Source organism: Ambystoma mexicanum, chromosome 5p (genome assembly GCF_040938575.1).
Source record: "Ambystoma mexicanum isolate Mex_15411 chromosome 5p, UKY_AmexF1_1, whole genome shotgun sequence".
NCBI classification, from domain to species: domain Eukaryota; kingdom Metazoa; phylum Chordata; class Amphibia; order Caudata; family Ambystomatidae; genus Ambystoma; species Ambystoma mexicanum.
The window spans coordinates 268,018,292-268,038,604 of NC_090930.1; the positions used below are offsets into that span (position 1 = coordinate 268,018,292).

Consider the following 20,313-nt stretch of genomic DNA (forward strand, 5'->3'; position numbering starts at 1 on the left):
ATCGTTGCCTATTATAATATAGTCACTGAATGTAGTTATTATCAATGATAGTTAGCTGATAGACTAACAGGTGTTTGATTGATGGCTGTCGAGAGTTTATTTTACAGCGTTTGTACCGTTGTGTAGAAGGCGCGCGCGCGTCTTACCAGTGGTTTCCCCCGTCATACTTTTATTTCAATTCTAACAGGAACGGGAGTGAGGAGAGGCGGGGCGGAGCCGTGGGCAAAGCCGCTCGCTTCTGGCAACCGCCCCGTTCTCCTCTAGGCGTATGCGGAGTCTTCGCTCGCAAAGGCGAGGCTCTAGGACCCTGCGGCAGCCTACATTATACACGTGTGCGCGGAGGCGGCTCGCGCCCCGAACGCACAGGGCTTTAGGACCCAGCAAAGCAGGTTCAGCCTCATAACATTCCCGGCATGCTCCACGTTCCCCTAAAGCTCGTTTTTCACGCGTACACATAGCGAAACAGAGCGGAGGGTCGTGCGAGTCAGTACCGGAGAGAAATTTTCGAAAAAGAAAAGAAAAAAAAAAAAAAAGGAGAAAAGACATTTCTTGGTGGCATCTGCTGGATCTACAGAGAACGTGAAATAGTTTCACAGATAGGCTAGAAGGCACATTATTCAATGGCTCACTCATCGCACCCGAGAGATTCCCAGTCCACCACACCAGAGTGGAGTGAACAAGAGTGGGAAGAAGAACCCACTTGGCAAGACACAGATTTATCCCTCAGCTTCAAGAGGGTACTGGGAGATTCACTTTCTCAAGCAGTCTCACAAGGGGTGCAACCTTTGACTGGAAGGTTGGAAATGCTCGAAGCATGCATGACTGAGCAGCAGGAACAGCTGGCAGCCAGGAAGAGACGGGCTGACAACCCTGGGAAGGGGATGTCAGCTGGCCACCCTCAGAAGAGGGTTGAAAGTAAGGGAGGTAAAAAAGCCCGGAAGAGCGCAGACTCATTGACCCCCTCAGGCACGAAAGATAGGGTTGACTCTGTTCCCCAAAGTAAAAGCGACCCAGTCGCCAGATTGAAAGAAGCCTTTCTAGCAACATTAGCAGATGGCCACATCAGACCCCTGCCCCAGGGGTGGACAATTCAGGGGAATATGAAGAGGGATAAGCCCCCGACGACGAAGAAGATTTCCCTCAACCAATTCCTCAAACTCTTCCCAAGGAAGAAGACAACGTAATCGATATGTTTGACCCAGAGTCCATTAGACACCCAAAGTCTTCTGAGTGGGTGCCCTCACCCAGAGTGGCATTATACATGTCACAACACATCAGGAAGCCGCTGGACAGAGAAGTTTGATCCCGCATGCGATCAGAATGTCCACTGCCTGAGCTGCCCGGGAAGCTGGCAGATACACCAGAATTAGACCCAAAAATGGTCACTTTTGTGACCTAAACAGCACAAGACGTTAGGAAAGGCATCGATCGTGCGTGGAAAGGGTGTCAAGATAAGCTCCTGGACTTAGCAGGTCCACTGGCAAAGATTATGGACCTTGTAGAAAAATCAAAAGATACCCCAGTAGACATTCATGCCCTAGGTAACTGGGCTCAAAGGGCAGTGTGCTTGTTGGGTAACGCCAACAGTGCACTCTCTTCAGAGCGTAGAAGAGGCATCCTCCTAAAGATCGACAGTAAGCTCAGCGATCTAGCCACGTATGAAGCGGGTGAGGGCGCCAAAGGCCTTCTTTTCAGGGAGGCCTTCGCAAAGGAAATGTCTCAATTTGTTGGCACTTACTCAGCCCTCGAGAGAGCTCAGAGCTCTATAAAGAAGATATTTCCCGGGCGTGTTTTTACTGGGACCGGACAAGTCAGAGGTCCGGTCCGGTCCCAGTAAAAACACGCCCAGGAAATATCTTCTTTATAGAGCTCTGAGCTCTCTCGAGGGCTGAGTAAGTCCGGTCGCTACAGCCATCAAAGAAGGCCTCAAGGTCCACGCGCTCAATATTGGGAAAACCATCAGCAGGACACCTTTTTCCCGGCCGGAGGAGGACATCCAAGAGACCGCAGAGGAAGAGGTTCTTTCCGTCAGCCCGGCGCAACAGGCGGCGAGTACCCCAATTGTTCCTATCGGAGGCAGAACTCTCTGTTTTCTGAGAGAACGGCAAGTTTTGTCAAGCGATGCTTGGGTTTTACAAGCAGTAGCGGGCCTTCACCTAGATTTCATAGACATCCCAAAGCAGTACAGAGAACCTGTCCCCATTTGCATGCCACAAGAAGAGAAAGCGCTTTTACACAGCGAGTTAAGCAAATTAGTAGAGAAAAACGCAATAGAGCGCAAGAGCACAGAAGGTCAGGTTTTCCTCAGCAATATGTTCCTGGTGCGCAGAGGGGAAAAGATTTGTCCAGTCATAAATCTAAAAGAATTGAACAGTTGGCTGCAATACAACCATTTCAAGATGGAGGGCATACATCTCCTCCGAGACCTATTACGTTCGGGAGATTGGCTAGCCCGTCTAGACCTCAAACACGCTTATCTAGCGATTCCGATAGCAACTACCTTTCGGAAGTATCTCCAGTTCCGATGGGAAGGAGAGATTTGGCGATTTGCATGCCTGCCGTTCAGGCTGGCGTCAGCACCTTGGGCGTTCACGAAAGTGATGAAGCCAGTAGCTGCAGCTATCAGGGAGAGAGGTATTCGTATGATTATTTATCTGGACGATATCCTGGTGATGGGATCCAGCAAAGAGACCCTCACGAGAGATGTGCAGTGGATTTTCAAGTTCCTATCATCTCTGGGATTCTTAGTCAATTTAGAGAAGTCCCAATTAGCGCCAGTTCAGAGGTTGGAATTTTTAGGCTTCACCATAGATACCGTGAAAGCGACTATAGAGCTTCCAGGTCACAAAGTAAGAGCGATAAAGAAGGAGCTCAGGACAGTGATTGCAAAGCGAGTAATTTTGCTTCGGAATCTGGCCAGAATAGTAGGTCTGCTTGCAGCTCCCATTCAGGCCATCTTCCCGGGACCGTTACATTATCGAGCATTACAGAGGCTCAAGATCAAACATCTCCGCGGAGGCCTGAGATATCATCAGCTAGTGAACCTAGACCAAGAAGCCATGACAGAGCTACGGTGGTGGCTGGAGAACATGGAAGCCTGGAACAGACGAGCGATTTTCGGAGATGTTTCAGAACTGACCATCGAGTCAGACGCAAGCAGGTCAGGTTGGGGAGCCAGGTGCGAACAAACCCAGACAGGCGGGAAATGGTCCGGCGAAGAGTTGAATCTCCACATAAATTGTCTAGAACTTCTAGCAGGCTCCTTCGCAGTTCGAGCGTTCACGAAGGACAAAATAAGATGTTGCGTATTGCTCAAGATGGACAACATCTCAGCAGTCCGCTACACGAACAAATTAGGGGGAACAAGATCCAGAATGCTAGCGAAAGATTTCTGGCATTATTGCCTTCAGAACGACATTGCGGTGACTGCAGAATATCTTCCAGGGAGCCAGAACAGTATAGCAGACTGGAACTCTCGGTATCTTGTAGACTCCAGCGATTGGAAGCTGCACCCTCTAATTTTCAAGCGTCTCCAAGACATATGGGGACCCCTAGACATAGATCTGTTTGCGTTCAGACTGAATGCGCAGACGCAGAAATATTTCAGTTGGAGGATAGATCCAGGAGCAGCGGGTACAGATGCTTTTCTACATCCATGGAACGGAACAGTCCACTATGCCTTCCCGCCATTTGCAATGATCACAAGAGCTCTAGCGAAAGTCCGCAGAGACAAAGCGGAAGTGGTGATGGCGCTACCCTGTTGGAGGGCGCAGGCCTGGTTTCCAGTAACGATGGAACTTTCTACGGATTTTCCGAGGATAGTTCCGAGCATCCAGGGCCTTCTACTCCACCCGACCGGTCGGGTTCACCCGCTCATAGAAGCGGGTTCCTTGCAGTTGATTGCCTGCAGGGTTTCAGGAGAAGATGGAACTTGCCAGGAATTTCGGAATAACACGGCTTGGAACAGTTGGGCGCAGTGGTGTTCAGAACACAGTCTGGATCCCATTTCAGGACCACTAGTGAACATCCTGAACTTTTTGGCTTCAAAATTCCAGGAGGGTTCTGCTTACAGAACGATAGGGGTCTACAGATCCGCAATTTCAGCAGGGCACAATAAAATAGAAAATAATCCAGTAGGAGAGCACCCAGCAATCTTACAGCTCCTCAAAGGTATAAAATTGAGAAGGCCGCCAGAGCCAAAGTATGCAGTTTTATGGGACGTTAGAGACGTTTTTCAGTTATTCCTTATGTGGCTGGAAAATTAAGCTTTATCCCGGTCACAATTATCAGGCAAATTAGCTATGCTTCTATGTCTAGTAGCGTGCCGGAGAGTATCAGACGTGAAAGCATTGGAAATCGATAGAACGATATTTTATCCAGAAGGAGTAGCGTTTACTATCGCGAAAAGAACAAAGACCGATTCCAGAGTAATTTCCTACCCATATTTTGCAGAGAATAAGAAGTTATGCATAGCGCAATGTATCAAAGATTATGAAGCAGCAACAGCTCAGATTAGACCGCGCGGCGTAACCCAGTTGCTTATAGCGCGTAGGAAGCCTCACCACGCAGTAGCGACAGTGACCATTGCGAGATGGGTGAGGGAGGTCATGCAATGGGCAGAGATAGACTTATCCTTATTTGGTGCACATTCCGCTAGGGGAGCAATGGCTTCTAGTGCGTTTGCGACAGGAGTATCCCTACAAGATATTATGAAATCTGCAGATTGGTCTTCTGAATACACCTTTAAGACCTTTTACTTCAAGCCAGTATCTGATATACCGAATAGAGTGATAGCAAGCTTTGAACAAGCCTAATGCGAGCCTTCTGTCTTGTCATAGAATAAAGATTGCCCACGCTAATAGCTCAGGAAAGTCTTCATTCTATTAAAGACAAGGAGGCGAGCATTATATCCCACCCAAATGAATGAAACAAAGGAGAGAAATGACTGAGCGAATGAAAGCTGTCATGCATTGTGTTCCATTTGTAGTTCATTCCCGCCCTCATATGATTTTTTCTGTTCTCATAGGAGACTATCAGAAGGCGACATGAGCAAGTCAGGGTATACACCGATGATCTTCTGGCAAGTTGTCCCGTTGGACCGATCAGTCACGCCAGCTGCGGATCAGGAGCAGGCCATATGGATTGTGTTTAACATTTTTGTAGACTCTCTGTACTTCTAGAACTCCGATGGCAAAAGAAAGAGGAATGGACCTAGGGGAGTCAGTGTTTATACCCCTATCTGGCCACTGATTGGTGTGGGGGTAGAGGTCAGGACTACAAAGGGCCTCAGGATTATGGGAAGCGTGGTTTCTGAAACCTAGTTGATTTCAGTTGAGATATGAAACTTGTAACTTCCTGCTTTGTTTTTTTCCAAGTAACATGTAAGAAAAACCAAAACATAAAAGTTAAAGTTTTGAAATGCTGATATGGCAGTATTAAAGAAAGAAAAAGCATAATGCTCACCTCCTTGTCTTTAATAGAATGAAGACTTTCCTGAGCTATTAGCGTGGGCAATCTTTATTGAGTGCCTTGGCTTACAGCAGACCAGGATTCTTCAGGGAGATGCAAACTCATAATACAGCCAGGATAATGCAAAATAGGTTTCGTTTTTAGGAAATTATATTTGCAAGGCGTACAGTTTAGGTTATTTAAACAAAATGGTAAAACTCTACACAAACAGTATTGTTAAGCCCATGCCATTGATGTTTAATATCAAGCCACAGCATACATATTTCATATACTTTAACCACGAATGGAAGGCCGGTGCACTCATTTCATACAGCTTGACGAGAAAATGTGCTTTACTAATGAAATCAGAAATTGTTGAAACATTGTCGGACTGTGATTTAAGGCGCAACATACGATTATTCAACACTTAATCCCTTCACCCATATAAAAATAACTTACATTTGTGAAGTAATCTCAGTGTTGGATAGAATGGCCCTTCCCTTTGCCTGAAGAAAAGCAACTCTCCATTTACTGTTAATATTTCAATGTGTTCATGACTGCAAAATACAAAAGTTGAAGACATGCATCAGTTCATCTTAATCACAGTTCACATTAATAACTTGTCAGAAAGGCATGCATGGCAAAGCATGATACCCACCCAGTCTATGTTCGTTTAAGTTTCAACACAAAATATTAACAAATTACAAGCAATGCTAATGAGCACTTACCATCTTACTATTTTAACAGGGTCCTTCTTTGGCATGATTTGGTTAAGCCAGGGGTCAATTCCCTTAAACTGATCGAGTAGTTGATTCTTTATGCCCTTTATGACTGAGGTTTTCAACTGGATGCAGTTGGAGACATTCTCCTTTTCATCAAATCTGCATGAAAAAAAGTTGTCAGTTTGGTTATTCCTGAAGAAATGCAGAGCATTTACAGACTAATTAGTTAAAGACAAATTTCTTATTTCTAATGTAAATTCCCAAAATAGAGAAATTCCACAAAATACCATTTAATCACAAATAGAATTTATAGTGAGATGCCACATAATGCTTGTGTAAAACATACTGAATACAATTATCAATGCAAGACGCAGAAGCTACATCAATCGATGCATTCTAAAAGTAATTCACAAACACCTTTCACGATTTTATTTATTACCTTTTTTATGCAGAGCTATTTTTACCAACAAGGTCTTATTCGACTAACTCTCAAACCAGCAATTCATAAATGGGTCCCAACACAGTCATGTATAAATATGCCACTAAACACTTTCTGAATTTTACAACTAAGCAAAATGAACAATATTCACCATACCAGAGCATGCATGAGTAGCTATGATACTAAAGCACTCTCAAATTTAAAATGTATTTTCATTCTGGTTTCTTCCATAATGTTTAGTTCCTTGTTCTCACCCACACCTGCCTTGTTTTTCGACACCACCGATTGCTAGAGTCAACCACATGACTGCTTTGATCTGCGTCTAAGGACTGTCAGCGGAGGGCGTCCGGGGGTGTTGTATAATCTGCGGCCACAAATTTTCTAAATAAACCACCTTTAATGTACAGCGCCTCAATGCTCTGGATGCTTCATCTATTTCTCCTCGGCATAACAACTTCAAACATGTTTTTTCTTTTTTTTATTTTTTTTTAACAAGCATTTCTGACCTTGCCAAACAAAGTTAACCCCTTCAGAGGAACCCCTCCCCCACCACCAACCCTTGGGCCATGGTAAAACCTTTAATTACAAAACGCTGCTATTATCTCAGGAAATATCAGAAAGGATGTGCTGGTTTTTAAAGCATTTTAATTAACACCCATTCGGCAATCTAACAAGCTTTTTTTTTGTTAACACACGTTATGATAAAGGATATTTGTACCATGCACTATCACCACCGGAGTGGTCCCCTGGAGGATCTGAAAAGGAAAGGGGGAGGGGGCGAGTTAGTGGGAACAAGCGGGATAAGTGCAAGAGAGCAGTGATGTGCTGTTGGCAGCTTCAGTTCGATTAACACTGTTTGCTGAGCTTGGGGGTGCTTTCCGGTCGTTAGCCATCGTGTGCTGTTGTGCGAAGCTATGTGTGGTTTGTTTTGTTGTTGCAGTGCAGTGACATTTGTGCGGTTTGTTGTTGGTTAGAGTTTGAGAGGTGTACGCAGAGGGGTGAAATTGTTAGTGGGTTGGTTATTGGCCTCGCTATCTAGAAGTGATAATGTGCTAAATTCCCACATTCTTTCTAGATGTGGTGTGTGAATATCTCTGCATTTCTATCTGGATCCAGAACTGGCTGATATTCACAATCCTGTCTATACATGACGCATGCCAATATTCACAGTTCTATCCAAATGTGGCACTGGCCCACCTTCAAAATCCTGTGTAGGTGCAAAGCAAGCTAGCATTCACAATTCTATCTAAATGTGGCACATGCTAATATTCACAGTTCCAAGTGTGGCACTTGCTAACATTCACCATCCTATCTAGATGCGATGCAGGCTAGTGTTCACAATGTTATCTAGTTGATAAGCAGGTTAGTGTTAATATCCTGTTCTGCTATGGTCTGAGAGCAGGCAGAGTGGCAGGGCTTCTGGAGTAGAGTGATTGCTCCACTCCCCACCCAGGTCACACCTACCTTGATGGTTGCTGCTGGTTGACGGCTGGCTGCTGGCCTCCCCTGCTGACACCTGTAGACAAAATCTGGAGCTGCCTCTGTGGGAGCCGCACTTTGCCTTGGGGCCCTGAGCCGCAGGGGATGCATGGGCAGAGGGCTGCCCTGGTAAGGTCCGTTAGGACCAGGTGGATGTACCAATCAGGGAAGGTGGGCGGGCTGGGATACGGGTGGGGGAGAGCAGGACTGGGAAAAGGCCAGACACAAACAAAAAGGACTACACCCCAGGGACTGCACACTCTAGATGCAGGCCAGCACAGACAAACAGGGTCAGAAGCCACAAAAAGACTGGAGAAACCCACCAGAATAGCACAAACTGCTCAACAAAAACAATTGAAAAAGCACTGAAACCCCTCCACTATAGTACATGAAACACACCAAAACAGATTACAATCAATGAACAACTACTCATTGAGTATCAACCAGCCCCTAAAGCGGCTTCCAAGTGGTTTCTCTACCAGATCCTTTGAGATTGCTGTCCAGGTAGCGAGGCTATGGTTGGACTAGGAACGAAGGGACTCGGTGTGATGCTCGACATGATATTAACGACCACTAAAGAGTCAGTGTAACAACATTCAGGAAAGAAACAATGAGGCAGCAGCATGGCCTTAATCAACTTTAATTACTTCATTATGGGATCTTCAGAAACTGATGACATCCTCCAAAGCCAGGAGTAAATGTGTCTGTGGCAGGATTTGTTGGTTTGTGGCTTGGCGAAGCATTGTTCCTTATACAATTCCACACAGTTTCACCAATCTGCACCAAATTCTGAATACTCACCAGTTAGGACCCTCCAGGCATTACTAGCTACATAAAATTTGGACACCCCACCAGTTTCCCCGGATTTCACCAAAAGTAAAAATTTGTTTATGGGTTTGTGGCCTGCCGTGGAGCCGTAAACCATGTTCACCGGTAAGGGAAACAAAAATGTTTGCTGCATCATGTGAAATGACTTTTCTAGAAATTTTTTGCAAGATGGTGCCTGCCGACGAAGCCGTAAACCATGTTCACCAGGAAGGGGAAACAAAATAATTTTGTTTCGCAACCGGGCCAGACACGAGGACAAAACTTTAGGTCCCTAAGGAACCTCAAACATCCACATTTCAATGCCCTAGTATGCACAGGTTTGAGATATCTGCACCGTAACAAACTGCACCACGGCAGGTTGAGGGGGGAACAGGGACCTACAGCATCATTCATTTTCTGCATGATGGGTGCGTTATGTCGGTCTACAGAACCTGTTGGAGAATGGGTACTTTTGCTAGTTAAAAATAAAGCCATATAACCAGCCAGTCTTTGTCTTTGAACGTACATAGGACCACCCAACAGCAACAAGTGGACCATCCCTTCACTCAAAGCTGGTATAAAACATAGCGGAACAAAGACCTCCTCCAGTCAAGACCTCACACAATATGCGCCTATTTTGGGAGTGGGAGTTGAACTTGCATTTCTACTCCCTAAAAAGTCATTTTGCTCCCAACTTTCAAAAATAGGCAGTAAAATACTCCCACTTCCAAATCTTAACTGGACCACTGAGTGACCGTTCAGAATTATACCAGATGAAGGCAACAAAAGGTGCACCAATCAGTGTCTGGAAAAAGAAATTTAGAAGCTTGTTGCTTCCCCTATGCTTTTTCAGACTGGAAAAGTAGGCAGATTGGATGATCACATTGTTCCAATTTCTTCTTCAGAATATCGTTGCACACAAATGTATTCTGAAGCTTCCTGATTCCACACCAATATTGAATTTAATTTTTAACTTACTGTATGAAAGTACATTTTCACCATTATGTTATGCTGTTGCTCATACACTTAGACAGGAAATAGATTTCTTTTCAAAATGAAATTTCACAGGGAAATATTATCAATATCCTTCCCACAATAAGAGGAACTAAGGAATATTGGTACAGAAGACACTCAGAGGTTAGATGCATGATCAGAAACTTGGGCCCTCCAACTTGGTTTGTGACTAAGTTGCACTGAGTATGGTTGGGATGATCTTGCAGAGTGGATTTGTGAAAGCAATCCACTGAAAGAAGACCTAGAACACATGACACTGGAGAATTGTTTTCCATGGACCCCGAAAGTATATTGCGATTCTTCCATCACCTTTATATACTTTATATGTAAAGAAAATGGCCCACTAGGTTCTCTGGAACATTTATTTTGGAGAGAAGAGTACCAGGCAATTGGTGCTCCACATATACATATGCTGTTGTGGATTGAAGGTGCTCCTCAGTTTGGTAAAAAAATGATGGCTGCGTGATGGAGTTCATACAAAAATATATTACTTGCTCCATCCCTGCTCAGCATGCAATGTTTTTTTACAGAAGGTGGAAAGGTTTCAAAATCACTCCTGTAGAAAGTACTGTCGGAGAAAATATAAACATAAGGACAAGTATTACACTCAGTGCAGATTTGGCTTTCCTAGGCCTGTTACACAAGTTGGTCGAGCAAACAGCCTAATGTCATCCATTCGACACCATGTTACTAGTAAGTCCCCCCCAGGAATACGCACCTTTTAAAAAGAGATAAGAGATGATAAATTCATTAATGATTACAGTCCTGTCATTGCTCAGCTTTGGAATGCAAATACTGATGTACAGTACATTGCAGATGATGCAATAGCAGTTGCTAGTAGGTTACAGCATAAATGATAAAATCTGAAACTAGATATGCAGTTGAAGTATGGGCACACTTAGCAGACACAAGTCTTAATCAGAAACTTGCAAGTTCTGGTTTCAAGATGCTCTGAGTGTGGCATCTACGAAGCTGCAGATCGGCTAACAAGTTTGGTTCTGTCTGTACGTAGTATTAATGTACTATGGTAAAGTCTTGGCCCAGTTACTACAAGAAATAGGCACACACAGCCACTCTTTGATATAGTTTTTACAAATTAAAGTTCGTAACACTTGTATTGTCACGTTAGATATTTCGTAATGGTCTTAGCAGCGTTCACTCTCCTTCATTAGGTACACGCAACCACTCCAAGTAGTAACATGCTTTTAACGATGGAACAAACCTACAATGGTAACTTTTCACACAACTAAAATGACATTCTCGTTAGACGCAAGGGCTATATTTCCATTGTTCGCGTATCTGCGCTGCAACAAACAACTTTTACTTGCTTTAAGTCCAACGCGAGTGAACAGGGAACTGGATACTGTTGCCGGCAATACTCGTGCAAGGTGTTAGTAAGAGGGTCACACTGCTTCCACACCTTCCGCTACAACTTCTACCGTTTCTGGCTTGCTCTGGACCCATAACCTTCTTCTGTAACCGTGTCTCTGATCCGGCCACTCATCTATGGAACCCCTTTTGCTCCCGAGACCCATGGTTTGGTACCTGCTCCAGGCCTCAGTCACTTGCAAATCTGCTGCTCTGCAATCAGGTTCACAGGGGGAAACACAGCTCTCCTGCAAGTCTTCCACTACGCAGCATCTGCACTTGATTTTTGGGGGAACAGGACCCTGTCAGAACAAGCAGGTGAGATTTGCTGTCTCCACATTCCGGCGTCCCTCTTGCTCTCCCACTTCTGCATGGTTTGCCAGTCTTGTGCCTTCGTCCTTCTGCTACTACAACTCGCATTCCATTCACAGTTCCAGCTCCTTCCACTCCTACTGCCTACACCCCAGGTTCCTTCAGGTGTGGGCTGTTAGGCTTAATTGTCGGACCACTATTACAGCCTGCCTCTTAATCCCTCTTCCCAGAACTTCTAGGATTATGGGGCGTGTAGTCCACTTTAACAAAAGGGTTTCTTTCACCTATCGGAGTTAATTTTAAGGGTAGTTCTACTTTACTGAAACGCATTAAAAGATGGATTATCAGAATTCCTTTTTACAGAAGAAAGCATTTGATTTAAGGCATTTTCTCTAGATCCTTTTACATTATACCTTCGGGAGTAAGGAGGGTATTCTTTCTATCGATAAGGCTTGCTCAGATTTAACAAGTGTGTACCCTGGGTCGCAGGTCTTATATGTAGGTTAAGGATACCATATTGGCAATATGCCGTCACCTGCATTGGTAACCCAGAAAAGCACTTCCTTTCAAACGACAAATACTGTGTCTCATACCACAGGATCTCCTCACTGCCCTGGGCCCTGTCTCCTCCCAGGTGATCCTCCCACAGTACACCACCCCCAAGGTCAGGAAGCGTCTGCCTTTTCCTGGCCAACTGGGAGGAGATTTTAGGCAGGGCTTTGGTGAGAGATCCGTAGGATTCTTCACACTAGGTAGTGTAGATGTTGATAACTGTTTACATCTGAAACAAGTACACAGTAGGAGGTAGATACAAAAAACAAAGAAACCAATAAGAACAGAGTTTTACTAAGAAATGAGATCTGACCACTAATTAGAATGTTATGGGAAGTTTTAGGAATATTGTCTTTTACTTCTTATTTTGGCCACCTGCACACATAAGGACGCAAACAAACTACAAGAAGTAATGTAATTACCTTAAAAAGGAAACAGCCTACTTTCAGTACTAGTTGGTGGATTCTCTTAAAGGAATAGTGTGCTCAAAAAATTGTATTGTCCCAAGCGTTCGGGCATGAGGTTTTAAGCAAACTGATCGATCGTAAAAACATTTCCTATGCACTTTACCCTAGTTTTCCGCACTTTTACACATGCGAAATCAACGAGCGGGACGCAACCATCTTGTGCTAATCTTATCCGTGGATCGATCGCCCCATGTTCAAGTGCCGCTGTGGCACTAAATCATATCACCCGGCCCTGAAGCTGACATCACTAGACGCATACAGCCCATCTCAACGCGAATGCACATCTCGTGTCAACGTTCTCTGTGTGCCAGCTAATGTTGTGTCTCCATGGAAATGGCAGGACCCCCGTTTCCTCAATAAGTATAAACAGACAGTGTCTCATCAGACAACATCAGAGTTGCTTTTTCAATCGTTTCACTGTTTTTTTGTATAGCCTGTGATACGTTTCTGCTGTGTTCAGCTATCTTCGTTGGACGTAGCCCCTGCGAAGAGCCACTTATACTAGCATTACTATTGATTTCAGTTTTGTTGTATACAACAATACAGCCCTACCAGTACGAGACAGAGTATTCCGAGGCAGAATTACTTGATAGAGAAAGATGCAGAAATGATGGGGCATCGGACGACAGTTGGGAAGACGAATCACTGCATCCTGAGCCAAAGCCTAGTCGCATGGAAGAAGTTTCCACCTGGTGTACCTGCAATCGGTGCAAGGCCATGCCAACCGAGGATAACTGCTGCTGCCGAGAAAACTCTGGATGCTTGGCCTACATATCGGAAGACGACACCAGCGCTATGCGTTACCGAGCTGCATGACTTCAGGGCAGCCTGCCTCACAAGGTCCGTGTTGAGGATTATGATGGTGCTAATGCTCGAACTTTGCGCAACAGTTCGCCCTCGCAATCCAAGTAACGAGCAAGTGTACTCTAGATGTGATGTCATTTTGACAACTGAGGCCACTAACATTTCATGTTTGTCTCCTATATTGTCGTAACTTTGATCTATATCTGCCAAATGAAAGTAGTTGCCAACTGAATACATTTCTCACGCTTTGGGAAATCAGAGTGTTCATTTTGGTGTGCGCAGTGTGTTTTGGTGAGCCTGAGCCTGCCCAGGCTTTTTTCTGCTGCTACTGCCTTTGTGACTTTGGGAAGTCTGTTCTCCAGCTCTACTACTACTTCCAGGAGGAAGCAGTACATAATCCCCAGCACACGCGGAGCGCGCGGTGTGCGCAGTGTGTTTTGGTGTTCTGGTTTCGGGTGAGGGCGAGGGCCTGAGGGCCCGTGTGCCTGCCATAATGGATGGATCTTTGCACAAACGCGGGAAAATAGGTACCTGCGGAGACCGCTTGCCTTCCCCTCCACACACAAGACTGCAACTGCGACGCTGGAATTCCGCCTCCGTCTCTGCCTCTACATCTAACCTGACTGACGCGAGCACTTGCCCACGTGTAAGTACTAAACTGTCTAGATATAATGAGCACTTGTCACACAATCTGGCCTTTGATGTGAGCAAGCAGACACTGAGTGCGACGTCACAATGCATGGCGAGCGATGGGAGGGCCGAGCTAGAGGAGAGTGAGCGAGCGCCTAGCGGCCATCGGCATAGCGGCCTCATGGACGACCGCGTGAGATTGGGGATCCCCTCCCACCTAAGAAAGGGTGAGTCACCCCTGGGTGGTGTCGGAGTCGCCTCTGCTCCGGGTTATTCTAGGGATAGCCCCTCTCCCCCCAAGTCCCTGACTGCCGCTCTAGTCAGCTGGACGGTGCTTGACCACACGGGCAGCTCCATGAGCTCCGTGAACACTGAGAGCGACGCAAAACACAGACACGGAGTGCCTTCACCTGTGGCCGTTCCCTTGCATGCGCCTGTCGTCATGCCTGTAGATTCACCTGAGGCCGATATCTGCAATACTGAAATTGCAGAGACTGAGGTCGCGGCAAGGCTGAGCCCAAGCTCTCTGAATGCTGTAATTCCCACTGATGCCCACTTCCCAAATTCTCCCTCAAACAAACCACCCAAACTGATGGTTTTGGCGTGGCGTGTCCACAATAAGAGAGGATGCCCAAAAAACGGTAGCGGTGTTGACAGCTCGGCCACAACTTGGAAAGAGGCCTTTCCGTCAGAGCTATGCTCTTCATCACTCCCGTTCACTAAGAAAGCACATGGTCCCTCCTCATATGGAACGGATGAATTAGACTCTGCAAAGACGAACACCGGGCTGGAAGATGAAGTATTCTGCCCCCTCGACAAGCACCTAGCTGACTCCGACAACGGATGCGGGTCGCCAACATCCCATAAAAATAGAAGAGTCTCGATAGAAGTCGCAAACAAAACTCCGCAAGACTTCTCTCAAACAAACAAAGCCTGCATCTTCACACCGAGAGGAGACCGGAGTCTAATTGATCAGCAGACTCAGCGGACGCCCTTGGCACATAGCCATGAGACGCAGCCAGGAGACGTCTGGTCTACCACAAAGCTCGATGCTCTGCATAACTGGAAAATTGCTCTCCAAAATGAAGAAAATGCTGCCTGCCCGGATTCACCCCGTATAGCATGCTCTCAGGCTCGTGCTTCACAAAGACAGAGAACTGCAATAACACATTCAACCAATTTTAGAAGTGTCAAACAAAATCTGGCATACAACACTCGTGTACGTGACACTCATGTCTCTAACTCATCTTCCTCTGAGTCCTGTTCAACTGCCTCCTCAATCATAGAACGTGACTTTCCAAAAGTCAGGAGATCTAAATCTCATCTACTCAAAAAAGATTGCAACTCAAAGGTCAGGCTCGATGCGGACATCACAAAAGACCTACAGTCGGTCTTAATGTCAGCAACTGGAATTTCGCTTGCTCCATTTCTAAAACTGTACGAGCAATTAAATGACAATGTGAAGGATCTAACAACATTAGTGGCGCTCATGAATTCAAAAATAATCAACATGGAGAAAGATTTGCGCACCGAAAGAAAGGACAATGGAGCAATAAAAACAAACTTGACCTCCGCCCTGCAAACCTTAACAGAACAGAAAGAAAGCAATAAATTGGATAAAAAGCTTCTAGCAGAGGTCGCGAAAGAAGCCCTTAGCGTGCTAAGGCACCGACACTCGATGACACAGGACTCAAATCAACAACCTAGCAGGGACCACGTAGCTGCTCAACAAATCAATAAGGTTCATTTGTCCACGGAAAATTCCGCTCACATTATAATGAATAATCGCTACATAGACCCTGGCGCGCTGGTGCTCCATCCCACCATGGGCGTCACGGATACAACTAATAACTCTGAAGAAACCACGGAAATACAAGAAAAAAATGCCCCAATAACGCAGACCTGTCGGGAGGCCACCCTTCTGAGAAGCGAAAAAAGTTCGCCGGATCCTTTAGTCCCTTATTCTCGGAGCATCCAAGGCTCACAACTTGAGCTTGAGAAATCTACGAATGAGGGCTTGGGCCCTAGCCTTGGAAGCATAAACACCAAAGCATCTACCCAAATGAGCTTTGCCAGCGTTCTGCAAAGCAGTAAGGCCTCTAACAATTTGGCGACCTTGGATCCGCAAAAACCCTCCTCGTCGGTCTCTCTGACTGACACGTGTGTCTCTCGCACACCTGAGGTGATTTTAATTCCGGACACCACGGAGTCCAAAATTCAAATATTCGACATATTCAAGGGGTCTGTACCCCAGAAACCTGACCATAAGGCGCTCCCACTAGGACCGTTGAAAAAAACTAAAAATCAAAGAAGTAAAAATCAAAGAATTGGCAACAACTCAAGAAAATTTCTTCGAAATCTAAAAACTGTCAACGTAACTGTTAACAACACTCGGACACAAGACAGAGTTCCAACAAAGAAAAAAGACCTCCCCATCGCAAATACTTCTGCAAAATATATAGACTCTGGCCTCACCCTGGAACCTACGGAGGTCGATTCTATAGACTTAATCAATTTGTCTGTGTATGAAGACGCAGATTCAGCGGATAAGGGTCCTGAAACGGGTGATGAGGATGCGGTACTTGTGGTTGCACAACCGGAAGCTCCAAGCGACGGAATCAACGCAGTGCCTATCCGAATTCTAGCGGGTGCGGCAAGAATATGTACACTTATCGAAAAGAAGCCTAAACAAGACGTGCCTCTTAAAACTACTTCAAGCCCCATATTCAAAACTTTGGAAGAAAGGCGAAAAGTCCTTGCCCAATCTCAGACGCTGTCTAATCCACTTCCAGAAAGGAAGAATGACCTGGAAGTGGGTCCGTGGCTTCGTAATAAATCAAAAGTCGCACTTTCGGATGATTCTGCCTACAACAAAGAAAACGCAAACAGAGCAGGACTGGCCAGAACCGAGACCCTTGACATACGGTCTGGCTGTGAAAGAAATGAATGGCGCAGAGCGAACAGGGATGCCAACAGCGCTGGCGACAAAAGTCAAACATCTCACAAGCTGAGGCTTGAACGCATTGAAAATGGAGAGAATCTTATCCTAAATCGCACAAACGTTCTATGTCTCTTTCAACACGTGCCATCTCTCAGAACGATACGCTCTGAGGACATCAAGACGGTGGAATTCAAAAACGAGGACCAAAATGATAAAATCATCCTCCATTTCAGATCCAGAATTGTTTTGAATATTGTTCTGGCTGCAGGACCCGCTCTTATGTCTATGGGTTTCGATATCTTAGAAGTGTTAGAGCAAGCTAAACCTGATCACAGAGCCGACACTCACAAAATCAAACGTGACTCGTTCTGTCAAGAACCGCCGTTTGCAATCAAAACCATGGATAATGAGGCTCCCCGAAATGTGGAAGCATTGGCAGAATGTGATCTGTATCCCAGCGCTGGAAGCCTGAAAAAGACAACGGACAGGGGCCCCCCTGAAACCATATCAGGGAAATTTCATATAGAGGATTCCATCAAAATTACTATTAAAGGAGCTGAACTGACTGACCCGACTCTTGTTGATGCACTAAGTCCACAAGAACAAAGTGGAACACAAAAGGATTGGTCCTGGCTGGCTGAAGCTTTGGGCAGACCTTCAAAGCGGTAACGCCAAATGGTAGAGGAGCCACGGGACCTTAAGATCGGATCCTGGAACACCAGGGGTTTCTCCCATCTACTAGAAGAACCCTGGCCGGACGCTCTAGATGTGGTCTGCCTTCAAGAGACGTGGATGACGAGTTGCCCAACTGCGGATGCCTACGAAATAGCTTTTAACCCAGCCTTTAAAAAAAGTAGAGGAAGACCAATGGCAGGCTTGTTGACTATTGTAAAAAAGAGTTCAGGTTGCCGTATTACAAGCTCTTTAATTCTATCACCTTTCATACTATTGTCAACCATAGCCCTGGATGGGTGTCAAACTGACAACTCGACTCTTTTCCATATATTCAATATATATTGGAATCACACTCAAGCCGGGTCAAGTTCCTTCATTGATACAGTCTCATCGAAAATCGACGATCTCATTCTCGATAACGAGTCAATAAATATAATAATATGTGGAGACTTAAACATCAACTGTCTGGCAACAAGAATGAAAAACAACGAAGTCGTGCACGCACCTAATAACGTGGCCTCAAAATGGATGGGGGAAATGGAAGCCAGAAATTTAGCAATGCTCAATGGAAATTCTGTCGGCGACATACCAGCAAAACCTACGTGGCGACGAGCAGACCAGAAATCTACCTTAGACTACTTCTTCGCCTCAGAAAAGATCCAACAAACCACCAAGACACTTGAGGTAATACCTATGATGCAAAGCGACCATGACATGGTAATCCTCACCTTGTCAGCCGCAAAGCAAACATCCCAAGAAAGATGGAAACATCGGATACTAGCTGAGCCAAACAGAGTCAGGCTAACACTGCTCCCGGCTGAAGTCTCCACATTTTCAGAATCCTTCACCAAATTAGATTGTGGAGTCGAATACGCACACTTATTACACCTGTTTGTGGAAAAAAAGCAGGCCCTGAGAAAACTTGGCTTTGCTAACAAACATAAGTTTGACGTCGAGATCATGAGAAGAAAGAGAGAACTACGCGCCTCCATCAGACTCCTGAGACTCAGAGATCCTACAGACTTAGAGCGAGGAAAACGTGTCGCAAAACAGAAATATAAAAATTGGATAAAATCTCACAAAGCTCTCATGTTCCAAAACGATGCCGAATTAATGATGCAAAAAATGAACAACAAAAACTCGGCAGAGTTTTGGAGACTTTTAAACAACGAAGGTGCCCCTCAATCTGCACTGATGTCAAACATGGTACCAGCAGCGAGTTGGACATTACATTTCAAAAATTTGTACAGTAAACAAGGGACCTGCCAGGCCCCTATAACACCAATTCTAACTAAATGGGACCTGACATTCCTCAAAGCAGACATTTTTCAGATAATCAAGAACGCCAGCGACTCAAGGGCCCCTGGCCCTGATGGTTTGACCAATGTAACCTTAAAACAAAATATGGAGCTATGGGCGGACTTTTGTGAGGAACTCTTCACTCGTATCTGCAGAAGACAAGAATCTCCAAAGTCTTGGAAGCAAGCAATAATTGTGCCTATTTTTAAAAAAGGAAACCGGCTTGAACCAAAAAACTATCGACCTATTGCTCTTTTAGACGTACTGGGCAAAGTGTATGCAACAATGCTGCAACAGAAACTTTCACAATGGATTGTCGAAAGTGGCCACCTGGATGAAAGACAAACAGGTTTTGTAAGAGGGGTCGGCTGTGGCCTTAACCTCCTGTTGATAAACTTGCTGAAAATGGAAGCGATTAGAGCTGGGAGAAAGGTCTATCTCGCTTTGATAGACTTTTCCCACGCTTTCGACACCATCGATCGAGAGCTACTTTGGACGAAAATGTCTAACTGGGGGTGTCCCGAGAGTCTGCTAGCTGCCATCAGAGAAATCCACTCTGCTACCACCATTAGAGTGCGCCTTGACCAAGGAGGTTTGCTTACAGAAGAAATTAACACTTTTCGTGGTGTCAAACAAGGCTGCCCCCTGGCGGCAATCATCTTCAACCTTTTTCTCTCAGACATTGGTTTCGCAATAAACGAGCCACGATCGTTTTCTCCCATGATACACGGTTCTGCATTAGGATGGATGTTGTATGCTGACGATCTGATCTTGTTGGATTCTACCCCAATCGGCCTCCAGCGTAAAATAAATGCAGTCGAACGCTACGTGGAAAACAACGGTTTGATCATTAACAACTCAAAAAGTGAAATACTAACACTACAGAATTTGCAAACTGGATGCCACCAGAAAAACAACAAATTCAGATGGCACCTGGGAAAGGAAACACTAATTACGGTGGAAAGCACCAGATATCTTGGGATGCAAATTAATACAAATATAAACGATAGCCCCTGGATGGAGCTCACAAAGATGAAATGTCGACACTTAGCCTCCCAAGCCTCAATCTTAAACAAAAAATATGGAAAGTTCTCACTCAAGCCTGTGATAGCGTTTTATCAGCAGAAGGCTGTACCAGCCTTGATATACGGTGCAGAGAATGCCTTTGGATGCCCGGCGGACTTTTGGTCAACCCTGGAGCATATTTTTTGGGTAAAAATTTTACACCTACCAAACAGTACCCCCACATCCTGCATACGTTATGAGCTAGGCATGATCTCGCTTGAAGCCCGGATCATGTGGAACACCTTGGCCCTTTTCAGGAAAACTGTGTTGTCTGTAATGGCACCTCAATTC

General features: G+C 45.3%; 1 protein-coding gene across 1 annotated transcript in view; it reads right to left on the reverse strand.

Moving 5' to 3' along the window:
* The window catches only part of MCTS1 (MCTS1 re-initiation and release factor), a 367,576-nt gene that overhangs the window by 208,070 nt on the left and 139,193 nt on the right, over positions 1–20,313 (reverse strand). Inside the window, exons 2-3 of the mRNA XM_069612677.1 lie at positions 6,177–6,329; positions 5,908–6,005 (exon numbers count right to left, since the gene is read on the reverse strand). Of these exons, the coding sequence (XP_069468778.1) occupies positions 5,908–6,005; positions 6,177–6,329 (251 nt within the window). The remainder of the gene's footprint in view (positions 1–5,907; positions 6,006–6,176; positions 6,330–20,313) is intronic.